General features: G+C 48.8%; 6 protein-coding genes across 6 annotated transcripts; 2 read left to right on the forward strand and 4 right to left on the reverse strand.

Moving 5' to 3' along the window:
* Window positions 1–91: 91 nt before the first annotated feature.
* BU24DRAFT_52255 (uncharacterized protein) lies at window positions 92–1839 on the reverse strand. Its single transcript, XM_033534358.1, has 5 exons — window positions 1374–1839; window positions 1299–1318; window positions 1144–1248; window positions 692–1080; window positions 92–638 (listed from the first exon to the last, which is right to left on the reverse strand). Exons 1-5 carry the CDS (start codon window positions 1585–1587, stop codon window positions 197–199), a joined length of 1170 nt encoding a protein of 389 aa, XP_033379401.1. The 5' UTR covers window positions 1588–1839; the 3' UTR covers window positions 92–196.
* A 1216-nt stretch (window positions 1840–3055) lies between these two features.
* BU24DRAFT_330864 (uncharacterized protein) lies at window positions 3056–4066 on the reverse strand (the record flags this gene model as incomplete). The annotated part of the gene is made up of 1 exon (XM_033523031.1): window positions 3056–4066. A coding segment is annotated over one exon (1011 nt), but the record flags the coding sequence as incomplete, so codon positions are not given.
* Window positions 4067–4340: 274 nt separating this feature from the next.
* Window positions 4341–6928, reverse strand: BU24DRAFT_52309 (uncharacterized protein). The gene is made up of 3 exons (XM_033534359.1): window positions 4664–6928; window positions 4421–4599; window positions 4341–4363 (listed from the first exon to the last, which is right to left on the reverse strand). The coding sequence occupies exon 1, from the start codon at window positions 6438–6440 to the stop codon at window positions 4725–4727; it is 1716 nt and encodes a 571-aa protein (XP_033379403.1). The 5' UTR covers window positions 6441–6928; the 3' UTR covers window positions 4341–4363; window positions 4421–4599; window positions 4664–4724.
* BU24DRAFT_466797 (N-terminal nucleophile aminohydrolase) lies at window positions 6537–7801 on the forward strand (the record flags this gene model as incomplete). Its single annotated transcript, XM_033532399.1, has 6 exons — window positions 6537–6594; window positions 6734–6790; window positions 6862–6924; window positions 6988–7082; window positions 7136–7348; window positions 7415–7801. The coding sequence occupies 6 exons, from the start codon at window positions 6537–6539 to the stop codon at window positions 7799–7801; spliced, it is 873 nt and encodes a 290-aa protein (XP_033379404.1).
* A 1309-nt stretch (window positions 7802–9110) lies between these two features.
* On the forward strand, window positions 9111–9884 carry BU24DRAFT_355462 (uncharacterized protein; the record flags this gene model as incomplete). Its single annotated transcript, XM_033523856.1, has 3 exons — window positions 9111–9373; window positions 9507–9672; window positions 9759–9884. The coding sequence occupies 3 exons, from the start codon at window positions 9111–9113 to the stop codon at window positions 9882–9884; spliced, it is 555 nt and encodes a 184-aa protein (XP_033379405.1).
* Window positions 9885–13003: 3119 nt separating this feature from the next.
* BU24DRAFT_496198 (uncharacterized protein) lies at window positions 13004–13732 on the reverse strand (the record flags this gene model as incomplete). Its single annotated transcript, XM_033534182.1, has 1 exon — window positions 13004–13732. One exon carries the CDS (start codon window positions 13730–13732, stop codon window positions 13004–13006), a length of 729 nt encoding a protein of 242 aa, XP_033379406.1.
* Window positions 13733–18014: the final 4282 nt, after the last annotated feature.

Here is an 18014-nt window from a genome sequence, read left to right on the forward strand (position 1 = left end):
GATCCTGCCTAATCAGGAACGCGTGCGATCTAATGTAGGTTACACACACAGACGCCACTAATGAGAGCGAAATACAACCATGTATATTTATCAACAGGATTAATTAGAACTAAACAAACAACAGCATTTGTTACACAAGCTTTCGGGTATCGGGAAATTATAGGAAATGTAAATAGAAATACGATCCGCGGATAGTTCAACAGCCGCATGATGACATAAAGAATGTGGGCGTCGTCGGGGTATTTTCCTCGCTGCTGCGTTTGGTAGAAATGTAGTATTTTCCCCAAAACCCTTTCTCATCCGACCCAGGATGGAAATCAACATGAAAGACCGAGGATGGAAAAGTGAGCCGTCGGACGCTATCCTCGCTCTCATTCCATGACTGGAATCTATCATTAGTAGTTTTAGTGACATCGGCAACCTCAAGGTCCTCATTCGCGCCGGAGCTGGACCTTTGCGTGATTGTATCTCTAACGTGCGTAAAGAAGCTTGGCAAAACGGCCAGAAACAGTACGAACATTCCTCCGACGATCTCGCCAAAGCAAGCAAGCTCCATGTACGATGCGTGGTAAATAAAGTCGACTTTTGTGGTCGCGAGGTACATGTAGTAGAAGCATATGCCGGAGAAGACGGCTGGGCTATCCTCGTATGTGAGCCGTTGTATAATTTCACAGGAAGCATAGATACATACATAAGTCCGGCGCCGAAGAGTAAGCTGATTTTTATGCGGTCTGGCCCTCGGTTACCCATTGTCTTCCAGATCACTCTTTGGGAGATGTATAGAATAAAGAGGTCAGTGACTACGTTAACCACCGTAGTTGTTAACAGCATGACTTCCTTGTTCACACATGTACCCTCCACCCACGGGTGCCATATCTTATGGATCGGGTTGCAGGTAAAGATATGAAGAAATGCCGTGATGGTGTAGTACAGTGTCGATGTCCACAGTACTGCATGTATAGCGTAGTAGGTGAAAGACGAGGTACCACGCGGGACAAAGATTCGTAACACCTGAATTAGCATGGCGTTCTTGATTAGAAGAATACTAATATTGTAGAAAGTCCAGCTCAAGCGAGATAGCTAATACTCCGAAGTTAGCTGTCGTGAATTGCGTGGATGGCATTGAGCCTGGATATAATTTACCAGAAGGAATTTGGAGAATGCATGCATTTGCATATCCCAGCTGTGTATTATAGGTGCAAAGTCGTAAATCAACAAGCTAGTTGTGAAGTTGGCTATTCCAAAAATCTACACACAGGTGAGCCATCATCGCCATACTCAGGGCTCTCGAAGCATACCCAAGCGAAAGGAAGTATGTCTAAACTGTTTAGCTTCTGCTATTCTCTGGACGAGTTGTGCAGAGGTAAACCTACAATCTTCACAATGTAATGAACCCACCAGCCAAAGCTTCACGCTTAATCGGAACCAGGTGAACAGAGTGACGAGAACGATGGATGAAATGACTGCGCCATATGCCAACGCCGCTTCGTTTTCTGGATTGATGAAGTTGGATTGTATTCCAGCCGCAGGAGGCAGTACTGGCTGTGAAAGATCGATAGATACCATCTTGCAGACTTTACCTAACATAGCACGCCAGGCTATGTGGATTGTTGATCTGCAGCTGTGTAAGAGATGAGGAGCTCCATGTGTCTAGATGGGCAGTAATTATCGACCGAGTATTGATTAACGCTGGTCCTTTTGTGGCACTTTTCAGATCTTTAATATCTGAAAACACTGGGTTGAGGCGCTGGACCCAAATGAATGGAGCATCTTGGTAAGCTTAAGTCAATGCTGCGAAGTATCCCAGACATGCTCAAAGTGTAACCTAAATCATGAGTGTGGGATGCGGCACTGCACGTACGGTGTCCGAGTGTTGGCGCTAAAACCAGCCCTTGATGGAAGACGAATCAAACTGCGCTGTATTACCACGGTATGGGTCCTCTAAGTGAAAGAGCATGTCTGCATGGCAAAGTGAGTTCGAAAGAGTGCCATATGTGAAATGGCCAATCGTAGGTTTCCCATTCTACGTTGAAGTAGGCATATGGTGTGGGCTATGACTAGGTTACCTATTTAGCGAAATGTCGATCGCACCTATGTTGGGAACTGCTGGTAGAATGCGCAAGGCTGTCCAATGTCAATTTGCATCCGAGTACGATGAACGTTGGATGTGCCGCGATAGTCCTGGTAATAGTTGATCGGTGGCCACCACTTTTCGGTCGGGAGCCACCAGTCTCTGCTCAGTAGTAGTCGACAACAAAAACGAACCTTGTTAAAAACAGTTCCGTGAAAGTCCTTTTCAACATAACTTTGATACATCCTACCCTGTCCAGCCAGCAAAGCAAGACATAGTAGACTGGACGGGCCACCGATCAATTACCGGTACACCTTGTGTAGGAAGACGAAAGGGGCAAAGCAGAACCAACACTAGCGATCAACCTCTACAAGTTACAGTGCTCATCAATCGAAAACACACACAATTGTTCGTGGGCACGGGAAAGACGTGCCGTTGACGTGCCGTTCCTTTCCCGTCCCGCGTACCTAATGGAAAGTAGCTGGATGCACATCTGCACTGCAGCAGATGCCGGACCTACAATCCCCATGTCGCCGAGTGGTTTACACATAAGCACCAATCGAGATGTTAGCTAGAGGTAATTTTACGCCTTTGCTAGATCGACCCTGGAATTACTTTGTCTTGTCCAAGTCTGAGGAAAGCGTTGGCCCCTTGCTCTGCGCATACCTCCAAGTCTCAGATCCAATGCCTTGACGGGAGAACTAGGCTAAAGCGCGAGGGCGCATATACATGTGCAGGGAGTTCCAATCTCCACTACGTACGGTGCCCGAAGAACGGATAGGCTACTGCAGCCAGATGCCAAGCAGGTCCCCAATTCCCCACCAGAAGACGATCAGCGTGGTATTCGAGCTCCTTTTTGATATCATGGCCGTGTAACGAGAGCTTTTCTAGAAGCATGCCTGCTATTCCGATCCTGGCCCCATTGCGACAGAAAGCATCTCGTAGAACGAATTCTTCAAGGTCAAGAGATGTGGCAATGCAACGCAAGAGGTCCGACCAGGATACCGTTTCATCTCGGAGAACCATGTTGCTCAGCGTAAGACTACGTAGATGACCCTTCGCTGGGTTGAGAAAGTTGAAAAGATCGTCCATGGAGACCAGGCGAATGAGTCCAAGGTCACAACGTTCTAGGTACGGGAATTTACAGTGCGTCGCCATTTCCGAGAAGATATTGTCCTCGAGACTACTATAGCATGAGAACTCGAAAGATCGAAGATTCTTAAAGCAGGAAAGAAATCTGACAACGAAAGGCGTTCTTCTTACTGGAGGATCGAAGCCCTCCTCGGGAGAACGCCAGTCCCGCAAATTAAGTCGCAGAGTTTGAATGTGGCCGAGAGCATCCTGGAGTGTTGACAACCTTGGTGCGAGAGATTCGAGTCGTCCTATACCAACTGCCCCATATTTCTTTTCCTCATGCATAGTCATCGTTCGCACATGAAAGTGAGATTCTGCGATTGCGGCCATGGTAACGATAAAGGGTCGGCTCATCTCGTTTGTGCTCCGCTCGCAATAGAATCGCCCAAATTTGCTCCACGTTTTATCCATGCCGTCATATGCAAAAACAATGGAGTCAATGGATCTGAGTCTCTCAAAGGTAGCAGTAAGGCTAGTATAGTCGTGCCGCGATTCATTCCAGAACTTTGCAGCCTTATTAGTTTCGTCTGTGAGCCGTATCTCTTCTTCACTGGGCTCCGTCTGAGGCCCAGGATATAAACTTGCAACCGCTCGTCTTGACGCCATCCATAACCGCATCTGTTGCAGTGGCGTGGAAACGATGACGATGGATTGCAAAGAAGACCTGAACTGGTCGTCGTTGACAATATTAGAGAGAGTTTGAAAGCCAGCAACGGTCCAATCGAGGGTGTGCTGTTGGAAGAATCGATGCTTGAACTGGTGATGAACCTGCTGAGTTAAGGAAGAACAGAGGAGGCGGAGACGGCGGAAATCTGTTAATGGTAAATAGCTTGCTATCGCCTCCACGAGCTCCGTTGGAAGAGAAGTCAACATTTTATCACGAGATGAATTTCGGTCGCATTCGATCTTGCGTAGCCTTTTGCCTGTTCAAAGGAGGTACCCTTTGCTTACCTTACGAGTAGGTTGTCAGACTCATCGAAAGAATTCGGCTCTTGAGTTGAGCCGCGCACGAGCCACTCTGTCAGCCCCTCAGCCAATCAGTGGCCATGCAGGACAATATCTGATGGATGTCTGAGCGAAGAATTTCCTGAGCATTGGAATTGAAGTTGATAGAGATCGCAGGTTGGTCTGCAGTTGATATCGACCTCAGGATCGCGTCTTCTTCGAAGTTAGCATCAACTTCGATACCGATATTGATGACTGAGTTCACATTGCCTTTGAGGTTTGTAGTAATTTATTCCAACATTGACTCCATATCAATTCACTCATAATCAACTATTATGGCTGACATCAGGACATCGCACAGGGTAATTGTATGAAGCTAATGGATGGCAATGCCACCAGCACAGCCAGTTCAAAGTTGCAAAGAGGTCAATATAACACGAATGAGAGGACTAGAAAGATCTCAGTATTTAGGTATTGATGCTGCTATTGTACATTGAGGAGCCCAGGGCTTACTGGCAATCTAGAGTTATATACAGAGCTGGTAAACAGGAAGTCGAAGATGCGCCGGCGCCTTTCAGTCGCTATCATCCTCACTCTCTGAATCAGTGGACTCTGCGTCTTCCTTGTCGCTAGCGTTCTTATCCGAGCTAGAATCGCCGTCCGAAGAAGCGCTGGCCGGACCGTCTGCATCACTTGACGCTTCTGAATCTGACTCGTCAGAATCTTCTTCCGAGCTTGATTCGTCGGAGCTGGGATCCTCAGAGCTGGACTCGTCAGAACTTGAATCCTCACTGCTGCTATCACTACTGGACTCGTCGCTGGAGATGTCGGTCCTTGATTTGCGCTTTTGTGAGTTTCGTACAAGAGGCATCGGGGTGTCATCCCCGAACTTGAGGTGGGCAACTGGCTGCTTCAACGGCTCCTTGGGCGCAAATGGAGAAGACATATTCAGAGCTTCGAGGAGTGCTGCGGCGCGTCGACGTTCTAATCGCCCGACAAAAGCTTCGGGGAATGGATGGCCGGCGATTTGTTCCAGATCGGCATTCGTCTGTCGCCTTCGCTTTTCCCGCGATAATTGGTCGTCAAGCGCTTCGAGCCGTGCGAAATCGCGTGCTTCCTCGTCCGTAAGAGCCGTTTTGGGACTCATTCCATCAAGCTCCTTAATCTTAGTCTCGCACCTCTCTATTAGGCGATCAACGAGCGAGGCCCCCTTAAGGCCTTGCACGTAGGCTACGAGTGCATCCATATGTTCGTTCGGAATGCGGAATATATTGAGAGCGTTATCCAATAGCGAGTTTTGCTTGGCCTTGTTGAACTTCCAATTATCACGGTCCTCGTGATACTGTGTCAGGTAGGAGGTATATAGCGAGAAATCCTTCTTTCCTTTTGATACATTCGTGTCCCTGGGTTGAGAATCAGTTCCAGATTTGGCTGTCTGGCTGTCTGTGGGCGTCTTGTTGTCGGCTTTGCCGTTGTTCTTCTTCTGCTTCTTCTTTTTGGAAGCTTCCTCAGTACGGACAGGCTGACTCGTTGGCATATCGTTTGCAGGGTGAGATTTGGGAGGGGGTGCAAATTGGTTCACCTCAGCTGATGAGAAGCCCCCTTCTTCGCTTTTTTGCTCTGAAACCCACTTCTTGAAGAGATTCTGGGCGCTGTTGCCGTCACTGGTTTTCGTGTCTGGAGTGAATGTTACGGATTTGCGACGATCCGCACGAGAGGGTGAAGAGTGAAGTGTGGCATTGGATGCCTCATGGCTCGAGGATGGGTTGAATCTCGCTTGCTCGGGTGTGGCGAGTCGAAGTGAAGCTGAGTATCCATTTTCCGTAGAGGGAAGTAGAGTAGAACCATCATCAAGTCGGCGACTCTCACCTGACGAACCACCAGTAGGGCGTTTGGTCTTCTTCTTTCGGTAATTTGGATCTCCTTTGGAATTGCCTGCCTGGGGCGTTGACTTTGCGGCCGCGACTGGATCTACGGCGGGTGCGATAGGAGCGCTCTCTGGTGAGGATTGCTTCGTTTTACTTTTCTTGGGCGTTTGGTGCTGCTCTTCAGCCGAGTTGTCTACATGTTTTCTCTTGCCAAGCTTGGACGGTGTTCCAATCTCAGTGGGCACAACATGCGGGACGGAATCCTCATTTCCGCTTTTTGGTCCATTGCGTTGTTCTATGGATCGTCGAGCGGTGTTCTGTGGTTCATTCACGTCAGGCGCGGTGTCTCCGGATTGGCCGTCACTCCTGAGCTTTAGTCCCAGTCTCTTCCATGCTGGAACGAAATTGCTGTCTTGGGCCATGTTCAAAGTAGGCAATGGCAATCCTTTTTACTCTATGCCTCGGTCTTTTCTCTCATCGCTCAAGCCGAATCAGCTCGCAGTGCAGCGTTTGTCAGTATGCAAAGGTCGAATGGGAGGCAGCAGCAGAGATTTTGGACAGCTGTGGCTGATGACGGTCCGTGCGTCCGTCGATCCCGAACGAACGTCAAGCTCTAGGCCGCCGAAGCAACGCGTACAAACAACCAACGACAACGAAATACCACCCTCGCCATCATCAAAACACCAAGACGGAGCTTACGACTAATTTCCCAAAGCTACAAGCAAAGCTGAAGAGCCGAAAAACACATATACATCCGCCGCCGTCATGTCTGGTGCGTCCATGATGCTATCCAGAGCTTCCCATTGAGAGGGGCAATAGGCTAATGGGAACGTTACAACACAGGAAGCGCGGGTTATGATAGACACATTACCATCTTCTCCGATCAGGGTCGATTATACCAAGTCGGTACGTCGTGCTTGCTCCCCATCGAACGATCTGCGGGTGGGGTAGACTGACATGCGGGCACAGAATATGCATTCAAGGCCATCACCGCGGCAAACATCACATCAGTGGGCGTCCGAGGAAAGGACTGCGCTGTAGTCATTTCGCAAAAGAAGGTCCCGGTACGATTTAAAGGCCTACGTGGCTATATCTTTCTCTAACAAGCTGTGTATAGGATAAACTCATCGAGCCCTCCTCTGTCTCGTACATCTTCAAGCTCTCTCCGTCCGTTGGTTGCGTCATGACAGGATCTATTGCAGATGCACGAGCGTCCGTGAACCGAGCCCGTGGCGAGGCTGCTGAGTTCCGTTATAAGTTTGGATACGAAATGCCCTGCGATGTCCTGGCGAAGAGGATAGCCAACATCAGCCAAGTCTACACTCAGCGAGTAAGCGATACCACCACTGGGCGCTCTGTTGCAAGCGGCGAGGACTGTTGCTAACCAATCCTTCAGGCTTATATGCGTCCACTGGGCGTGGCAACGACCATCATCTCGCTTGATTCTGAGTTCGGCCCCCAGCTGTATAAGTGCGACCCTGCAGGATACTACACCGGCTACAAAGCAACCGCCTCTGGTCCGAAGACACAGGAAGCTCTTAACTTCTTGGAGAAGAAGCTGAAGAACAAGGATCATGCTGAAGGCAGCTGGGAGGACGTTGTCGAGCTGGGGATCACGACTTTAAGCACGGTTCTCTCTGTCGATTTCAAGAAGGGAGAGTTGGAGGTTGGCATCGTAGGAGGACCCAGGACGGACGGCTCAGAGGGCACGGACCCGCAGTTCCGCGCGTTGACGGAGGAGGAAATCGACGAACGACTACAATCGATCGCAGACAAGGACTGAGCATGAAAAGAAGAGCTCCAGGGGAACGGCCGGTGGGCCAAACGCTAAAGCATGATCGGAGTAGTGCATGGTGAGAGCCTCGTGGGCGAGGACAGCAATAGACCTCTCATACGTCAGACATGCTTCCACATCACGATGTGCCTGGGAATTGAAGTGTTTACTCCTGCATAAGCGCACATTGAAGCGGTTGATGGGAATGGCATTTGTGTCTTTAGGGTGTTCAGCCAGGCTCCACATGGTCTGTAGGTACTACAATATCCGCTCATGAATGACAGCCAGTGCCTTAGATACCAGCTGCGATCACACTTGACCGTTGACACAAACAGGCGCTCGACGTCATCTGACTGGCTGAGGAGGACAGCACAGCCGTACTGTGGCTGACTACGGGAGGAGAATAAACGTTGCTGGATCGGAGTGTTAAGACTATTTGGACGATTGGAGAGATATCTAGTACTCAGGTTCCATCTGAGGCGCAAGAAACGACGGTCACCTTCAGCAGAGAACACGCGAAAGCCGCACCGCTAATTATAACAGACGGACCAATCAGAGCGCCAATTGCGCCTGCTGCATGCCCTCCCTGCCATGCCCTTACCCGATCTGGACATGGACTTGGCATGTGGCGTCCTAACCTTTAGCTGAGGGCATCTGGCAGGTCCAGCAAAAATCACCATCGCACACTCAAGTCAGCTGTAATGGTATCCATGGGAGAAGCAGGTTGGAAAATAGGTCAACCTGCTTTTGTGCTTGTGCGTTGATTGTGTCGGTGTCCTAATGTCTGCTGCATCGCTGCATCCTGTGTAGTCTCTACTCTAACTAACCTCACGACATGTCTTGACACAGTCCAACATCTTACTTACACCCTAACTGCAATCCCCCCTTTCTATTTTCTGCCCTTGCGATGCTGAATGGTGTAAGTCGCCAGCTGGACGAGCAGCTCACGGCCCAAATGTGGGACTCGGCAAGCACTGGCGGCGGGAACAGCCCTGTCGAACGAATCTCTATGCTTCCCGAACATCGTTCATGAGAACGCCCGTTGCCATTATATAACGGTCGCCACGCTGCCATCACCACCACCATCACCACTACAGCAGCCGTCAAGCCTCACTACCAGACAACGCACAGGACTAATAATTCTGATCTATCAATTCGCCATCTTCTTCCACCGCCAACTTCCCGATCACATTCTATCTAATCCTCACAATGGACGGTCGTAAGGCTACCCCTCCTGCAAAGACTCTTTCAGCATTTTATCACGCCTCAAGAAGAGAATCCATCTCTGCTTAGACATCGGCCTTTCACAGTCGTTGATATGCTTCTTGCTAATGCGGTTCTCTTCACAGTTAACGACGCTCGCGCTATCCGCATCACGGAGATCATGGCCGACTTTCGCTCTCTTCAACACTACCTCAATCAACTTCGTACTAATCCGACGGCGGAGGAATACTATCTCGAAGGTTACTCGTTACTTCGACAATGCTCGGATGAAGCGCAGACAATTCTTCAAACTCCATTCGCTGGCAGTTCAGGAGCGCCTGGCGGTGACTTGGAGGCCGAGAAAGCACAACTGCAAATGTAAGCCATCTTTTTCTGTTCTTGTATCATTTCTCCACCCTCGAGAGATGCACGTCCATTTGATTCAATGGAAGTCTTGGATGCAGAGAGCCAGTAAAACACAGGGAGATGGCAAGCTGACGTCAGGAACCAGGATCATTGTCGATGCTGCTGTCCGGCGATTCCAATGCCAGAGGGCGTACCTAAGGGCGCACGCGGGTCTACGGTGGATGAACTCCAGGAACTCCATCCTGCGTGGCCAGAAGCCTCATGCAGGTCACTTCGAGGCGTTGCAGGCAGCTGACAACACACTGCGGTCGGTACGTCATATCATTGTTTACTACCCACTTCCCCCAGTCTCCCCCTTACCCATAGGGCACAGAGATGCTAATATATATTCTATCAGGAGCTCCTCGCCATTTCTGATCTTCATGTTGAAAACACTCTCAGGAACCAGGACGCTGCCCAAGGGAAGTGGCTCGCGGAAGACCCGTCGCTGGCTCACATCCAGCAAAATTTGATGCGCCGATAAGGAGAGAACCGTCTCTCCGCGCCGTGATTTAGTTCCTTTCGCCGTTTCCTGCTATCCTTCTTCTCTTCGACGATACCCCAACATTTTCGCACGCGTCATCGACTAGCCTTCCAGCGATACGGTACTGCTGCCGACTACGATCACCCATCTTCATATTTTTCGGCATTGCACTCGGCATACTCTTACAATCTTCTCTTCGTTTCCACGAGGCGCAAGCAATTTTTCGAAGTCGACCTAGCTTCGGTCCTTCTGCCCATACTGGCCTTTTGATTCTACACCCACGACGGCTCTGCAGGCCATGAGACAACTCGATTTCTTAGACAAAAGCATACACACACTTTTAGGTTATTGTTAGCGTTGGTGTTGGCGTTGGTGTTCGGCGCTGTTGTTCTAGTTGAGCAACCCAGGGTTTTGTTCTTCGCTGTATTAGGCATGGTGTCACACCAGCTGGAAGGTCTTAGCAATGGATCTGGATCTGGTACAAAGTGACCTTTTGGCCTGGAAGGCGGTCAACAAGAGCCTGGACTGCTTTTCACTCTTCAATGCCTGGTCTGGGGTCTTCGCATTTACAAATTGTTTGCACATGTTTATTTTTTCTCTCGTGTTTGGGGTTCTGGTCTTTTGAGGTACTTGTCACCTCTCCGCTCAACTCAGTGCTTAGTTCTGCATTATTCATCATCTACTTCGTCTTTTCCGATATCAATTCTACATTTGGCATATTGTTTTTGATTTATTTTCCAACTAAGCATGTAGCTCATGATAGGTCATCAAATTCCGCAGCAATGACAAGCAACAAATCAAAGACCAAAACCGGCAGGTTGCCTTACTTGCCTCAAGACTTCTTACTGCCTTTGGTATTCGACAAGGAAAAAAAACCCATTTAAGCGACTATCCCCGTATCAGAATCCTTTCCTATCTCGTAGGTAATCGCACCACCAGACCCTCTTCCCCACTCAGCCCTAGCGTGAGATCTAGAATCTCAGCTGGGCTAGGATCACGTCCCTAAACCGTCAGCTGCCGTCCGAAGCAGGAGAGTAGCAAGGACAACAACAGCAAGGCTGAAAGACGATCAGTCCACATTCTGCCATTGCACGTACACATTACATCCTCGTCTCATCTCCCCCACGAACCACGGCCTCGATTCCGTTGCAATGGTTCTGACACGTGCGTCATGTGAGCTCAGGTCCCTGCGGCAGAAGCCCCGATAGGATCCCATCAATACCAAGCTTTGCGATCATGGCTGGCCTGCCGAGCATAATTCGATAGCAAAGAAGAGGGGAATTGCGATGAAATCATGTGGAAGTTGGTTAATTAATCCTGTTTTCCTCGATTCGAAGGCTTCCGGCTCCGCGGACACATTACGTCCTTCTGACTACCCTGACTTCCCAAAAGCCCCCTTACGAATAACGCTCAATCGCAATAAAATTTCCTTCAATACCCACTTACTCGCCATACCTAACATCGACGATTCAACGCCGCAACCACTGTTGTCAACCTCCATCGTACCACCTGTGCATGCGCGCGGCCTAGGGCTAGGGACCATCCATCCACCTCCCACCCGCCTACCTGGCTCAGCCCTTTTCCTCCCCATGCACGCTCGCACACCCCGAAGAAAGGCCCCCCCTTCCCTCCCCAACGAACCTCGCTAAAGCAGGACTGCCCCTGCGACATCCACGTGGCGCCCCGGCTCTCTAACCCCGCGATAGGCTTAGTGCAGATCCGGAGATCCCGATGAGGCAGGCGTAGTGCATATCTGTACGAAGCACCGACCTTTGACCTCTTTCTGCCCGTGATGAGGGGAAACGGGCTACCTTGACTCGTTCGAAACAGGACGGCACGAGGTGAGCAAGGCCTGGATTTGGGCTCTCCGTCCAATTGGGAAATACGAGCGATGAAGAAGGGAAGAATCGTCATGTGTGTCGTATTTGGAATGTCCTTATCGCTTCTTTGCGCAGCTTGCTGTGGAGTCTGGGTGAAGCTCGGGAATGCTTATACAATCAAATAATTATACTTCTTTTGTATGATATAGAAATTCACTCGAGATGATTTGGAAGAGTTTGGATGAATGATCAAGTAGACAACCACCAATCATTGAGCCTTCAGCGACTTGGGAGTTGGGACGAATCGATGGATCGAAATAGTGTGAACTTTAAGAGTAGACGGCGCGAGACCTTCGTGATGCCAAGATATATGCTTCCGTACTTCCAGAGGTCCAATTAAGATTCAAAACTCGTTTCCGCTACATAGAACGGTAGACAGTGGCTAGGGTTAGTGATAGTTGGAAGATAGAAGTATATAGAGACTATCGGTAAGTCACGTGATGTCGACCTGATCGTAACGACAATCGAAAGCCTGCCATATCAACCTGTTGGTACCATAAAGAATATGTGAATGCAGAGGAAACAATGTTAATTTTTAAATCCATGCTTTGGGAGGTATTCTTGGATGTTCACTATCCAAATGGGTGAAGACACCTTCTGTGGACATCATTCACTCCATAAGGCAAATAGCACCCATAATTAAACGCAATGGAAATGGGCAGCGATATGGCAAGCATCGTCGAAAATCAGTACCATCAGTATACACCAGGCATAATTAGGTAGGCCGGTCCACAATGATGTGAATGATTGATAACTTAGCTGAATGGCCGCCACTATTCAATAAATGAAACAAACTACCTCGCATGTTGACTTGATTGATGATGATTATTTTGCTATGGTGCTACTGGACTTCCCAAATCCAAAATCGTTTCAAATGCTCTCCCCCAGAACCCAAAATGCCTTCGTGAACCAAGAAATTTCATGCTGAGTATAACGAAGCAACGCATGCTTCTAATGGAATGTTGGACGAAGGAGGCGAGTTGATGATATCGTCAGTTACGCACTTCTGACCCATAAATACTCTCGTGAATCAAAGCATACAATGCTGACCAGATTAAAAGCGAAATAATTGATGAACCAGACGAATTTTTTGATGAACCTGTTATCGCCAGAAATGTCGATCCCAACCAAACAATGCTTCCATGAACCAAGAAATCCCATGCTGAGCAAATTGGGGCAACGTATGCACCCAACAGAATGAAGTAGTCAAGCGTCCTTTTCCCGAATATGGCGATATGATTATTGTCGCTGACGACTCATAAATGATCCGAAGACTCGCGTCCAGAAAGTGTCCTTCCCAACCACGGCTGGCTGGAACGGCGGAGCCGTTGAAGAAGATTGCTGCAACTCAACATTTTTGATCCAGGTCGCGCCGCAGCACGGGCAGCTCTTCGACTTTCCAGGGTTACTGAGGACCGCTCGGTTGATGCATCCGCTGCAGAGGGTGTGTCCGCACCCAAAGGCCTGGCGAATTCTGAAGATGACACGGGGCATCTCGCCACAGCTTTTGCAGCGGATTGCGCCGTTTGTCTCGATGGGGAAGGAGCACTTGTCTTGGAAACTGCCCTTTAGGAAATTTTCTTCGGGAATTGTTGGGCGAGATATCGGGAGTTTGATGGGATGAGGCAGGATACTTGATAGGCTCGGGGGCGATTTGTAGCTGTTGAGGTTCGCTTCCATCGATTCAGTCGGCGATACAGCCGTCGAGGAGGTGCTCAGGTTGATCGAACTCGGGGGCGACCTGTAGTTGTTGAGGCTTGATGGAGGTGATGCAGCCCTTGAAGAAGAGTTCATCTTGAGTAGATTGGGGCGCAACTCGAAATCACTGACGCTCGATGTCGCGGATGCAGTTGGCACTTCACTTGCGGGCGAAGAGCTTGTATTGATTAGGCTTGGGAGAGACTCGCAGCTATAGATGCTCGACGCAATCGAAATAGCTGGTGCTGTAATGGTAAAGGAAGATTCCATGTTGATCAGATTTCCAGATGAGATGTTTGTCTGAGTCTGGGATTTTCGGGGGATGAGGTTTTGGGTGAAGCTTGATGGAGAGGCAGACTTGTGCTTTTCCAGCTGAGCAGGGTGTGAGGAGTGTGTGATGAGAAGGAACAAGAGAGCGAGCAGAGTATACGCTTTAAATATACGGTGAATCGGCCATTCCGATTGTTCTCAAAATCTGATCTCAACAATTTTGAACTATTGGTACCAGACGGCCTCACCGTCCGATGGAAGGCAATACTATTGAATCATGGTACCGCACACATTGTCCTAATCAAGATCTCACACTTTTCCCAACCACGGAAGAACATGCGAAGTCTCATTCCGAGCCTCACGATCGCTGCTAATGATCGATATGTCCTTGCTCTCACTCATTGAGACATACCCCCAACCACCCACAAGACTAAACCGCCCCCCTCCATATGACTTGAAGCCATGAATCGTTGAAGAGTACTTAGAAGGACCCAGAAACTTGGAAGCCTTTGACTGGTACTCTAGGTCGGCCAATGTGGAACGACCTCACGGTAAAGCGATTCGCCATGTCTAATCCGAATACTTCAAAATCGTAAAGACCTAATGCATCTGAGGTTCATCAAAGCCCCTATCTTGTTCCCTTGTATGAGAATCGTGGCGTGACCAACTGATGATACAACTCGAGATTCAGCTCCAAAGGCAGTGTTACCCAACATTTCGAGGTCGTGGACCGATCCAACTGCGCAAGGAATTATCAACGTCTGTGGAATTCGTTACGTTGTTTCGGACGTGCTTTGGTCGTGCCGCTATTTTCTCGCCTACTCGCTGTAGGAAGATCTGGTTGTCCTTTCACAGGCATCTTGGCGCACTGGGTCGCACTTGACCTTCACGTCCAAGGGGTTTATCTTCTACACGATAGCATGGAACAGCTGGCATCGAACGAGTCCGAGTCCAACTACGTGGCGGATAAATGGTATTATACATTTCGTAGCTTTCAGTTGACCAGCAAGATGGTCATTGTTCTTCGAAGGTAGAACCGTTTGGTAGGATGGGCGAGGGTAATCGGTGAGCTCATTGGGTTACATCTCGATGTGGTCTGGGAGGGATGTAAACCCAATGTCAGTATCTGTATCTCATATTGTTAGCTACTGATACCGTGTTATCAATAAGAAGGGCACCTGTTCACAACTTCGATTCGCAGATGACCTTTTCGGACAGATTTCATCGGATTCAAGACGTTGCTTGACAGAATTGCCATCATCAAAGAACGGCTCGCGATCGCAGACGTATTTTCGATACTATGGATGTTTTCGAACCCAGACACAGTACGAGGAGTCTGCTCTTATCACATCCCGGATATTGGGGTCAATACTATCTATCAGAATGAGAGAGGCTTCAAAGACTGCTGATTACTTGAGTATATCCGATGGCGAGTTCAAATTGCTTTGCATAATACAAGTCGTCACGGTAAACCGACACAAGTTAACGAGAAACTCCCGTCTCCCATGGCAATCTCCAGTATCCTTCTAATGAATTATGATACTACTCTGTCCCCTGAGATTGTTATGTCATTTTCTGTTTAGGAGCATAGGAAATTGGTCACTGGCCTGTCATATCATTCCTTGAAATCTAGGCGTCAGAGGGAAAAAGCAAATCGGTTTAGGGACCACTCAGCTTACTCGTCGGCATCATCTGATGAGCGCAAAAGCACGAAATGTCTGAGTCCACTTGCACTGTCCAAGATATCACTGTTCTGCTGATTGGTCGCCTTAACATTGGTGGTGTACCTTTGCCGTCCTTGACTTTGAGATGATCACTTGGAGTCCACCCGAGCAGCTGACGCTAATTGGTACACAACGATAGTCACGTTTGGTCGAGATTGGAGGAACGGACTCTGAGGACGACCCTAACGCCTCACATTTTTGTAAACCGAACTGAGGGATGATACATGGATTAGGCGTTCGGTAGTTAAATGCCCGTGACTGCTTATGGAAATGATCTGAAGTGTCTGTTGCCCCGTGCGGCGTGGTACTTGCGATGGTCCTCATCTCACGAACCACCAGTTCGTCAGCAACTGTGATAAAGAAAAATAATTCGTCCGCAGCATCTCGGAATATAAAATATGTAATACTGAATCTTGTAAGATGTTGATCATTTCCGTTATATTCTATTCGTCGCCTTGTCTGGAAGCATTGGTCTTGTGACTTGGGTGGAGGACCATTCTGAGCTGTGTGATAGGAATAAGCAATATCGGTAATAGTTTTCCACTAAAGACTCCATACGGAGGGTCCCGCAGTGATGCCCGCTATACCTGGTGTCTGGAATTTTGTGGTGTTTGAGAAATAGGAGAAATCGGCCCGAGGGGAAAATAATTACTCTCCTGAGTACATGAGTGCCTGTACTGTATCGATAGGAGACCGACATCTGTCAACCCTTACTTGTTGTGATTGTTGATATCATAATCATTGTCTGCAGTACTTCAAGTCCTGGTAAATCGGGAGTGGGAACAAATAGTTCATTACTGTCCATGTAAACAATTAAACAAGGCTATAATTTGCGAAGTTCTTGTTCAACACCTCATAGAACATGGTGTGAGACAACACATTGCCGTGCAATGAATTGGAGGGATCATCGGATATTTTGCGGTCATGCAGCAACGTAGCTTCCTTGACATCGTACAGTGAGTTTGGTAATCACCTTGATGAGGTGTTTGATGATATTTGCGGCGGCCACTTGATTCAACCGAAGGGTGGGTGCGGTGAGACCAATCGTTCGGGTCTGCAGGTTCGGGGCTATGCGCATACACGGGAGTTCAGTTACTGATAAGATCCATATTCATCCAGCATCCGGTCACCAAGGCACTGAGGTGTGCAACTTACTAGGGTGCGAACAGTAGTAAGTTGGTGTTGAAATCCTCTGGATGCATACTGGTAGAACCTTCGTTACGGACTCGGTGATGGCTCCTGGAATATCTCAGCATGATGATATCGGTGTTGCATATTTGCCACACTGCCACGTAAGATTCGACGTCCAAATGCTTTTGATCCTGCATGGTGATCCTCGGTCGACCTCTCACAACTTCTCGAAGCCAAGCGATAACGAGCTGTCAAAACCCGGTAGCTAAGGAGACTCCCGTCAAAGGTACCGAGTTCTTACCAGGACGAACGAACCCAGTCTGTGCTTTTGTCTAAGGCATCCTTGCTTGCGCGCCCTGTCTTTCCCCACAATAATGCCGTTGGCTGCGATGCCCAAGTCCGTCATTACTAGATATCCAGATACGTGTAGCTTGGGAGCAGCCATATGGAGTAGAAGCGAGCGGGGTAAGTGCAGCAAGGCCTCTCCAGACTGGTCCCAATTCGTGCTCAGTCCGTAATGATTGGTCGCCTATGGTTCGATGGATTCGGAGAACCGGATTCCTGGAGTCTTAACAGTTCATACAAAGTGTAGAAGACGTTAGAAGCGGCACTCAGCATTTGCTTCCCTTGCATAGTTTTTGGAGAAATGGCCTGACGCAGTGGCGTTGCCCGAGGAAGGATATTGCGGTTGCGTTGTCAGACTTGCTACCTAGGAATGGGCAGAGAACAACCTCAACTTTCTGGCGTGATGCCGATCTCTGTAGCGTACGCGGCAAGAACTCTGGATCGTGTGCTATCCATGGATCAATTACGGGGAATCCTCGTATTTTGTCGCGCGTGGCAGTTCATGGCCAAGGGATCCTGTACCTACGACTATCCACAGATTTGCCTTCATTTAGGCGGTTCGACGCTGAGTAGGTTGAACTGAGTAGAAACAGTAGAAGCAGTGATAACAAAGACCTTTCGAATATCCAGAAGTCTATGGAAATCCTGACCACGAAATATCATCAAATACATGCTGGAGCCACAATGCAGCATTGAAGATTGATGGAACCGAGCTATCCGTTCAGAACCAGGAATTGTCGTATCTTGAAGTTAGAAATCATTGTAAATGCCGCGGATGAAACTTGCTTCTTTGCGTACAGAAAAGAGAAGTAACTTGATGTTGTCGTTGTGACATGGTTCGAAAGGGATGTTCCTTGTGGCCTACTGGGTCCGTCCCAGCTGGCGTATGAGGTGACGATGGCGGTGAAGGGTGCCCAACGCAAGACACCGTGAATTTTCCCAGAGTTCCGGTTAGAGACACCGTATCTCTAAGCGTCTCCGTTCCGATATTTACGTCCGTCAGTTTGACGTTCATATCGAGGTAGGATCTTCCTGGCGTCAGGTGCCGCCAAGGCCCATTTTTCGTTGGCTGTTGTACACTA

The sequence above is a fragment of the Aaosphaeria arxii genome (assembly GCF_010015735.1).
Source record: "Aaosphaeria arxii CBS 175.79 unplaced genomic scaffold BU24scaffold_10, whole genome shotgun sequence".
Classification (NCBI taxonomy): Eukaryota; Fungi; Ascomycota; class Dothideomycetes; order Pleosporales; genus Aaosphaeria; species Aaosphaeria arxii.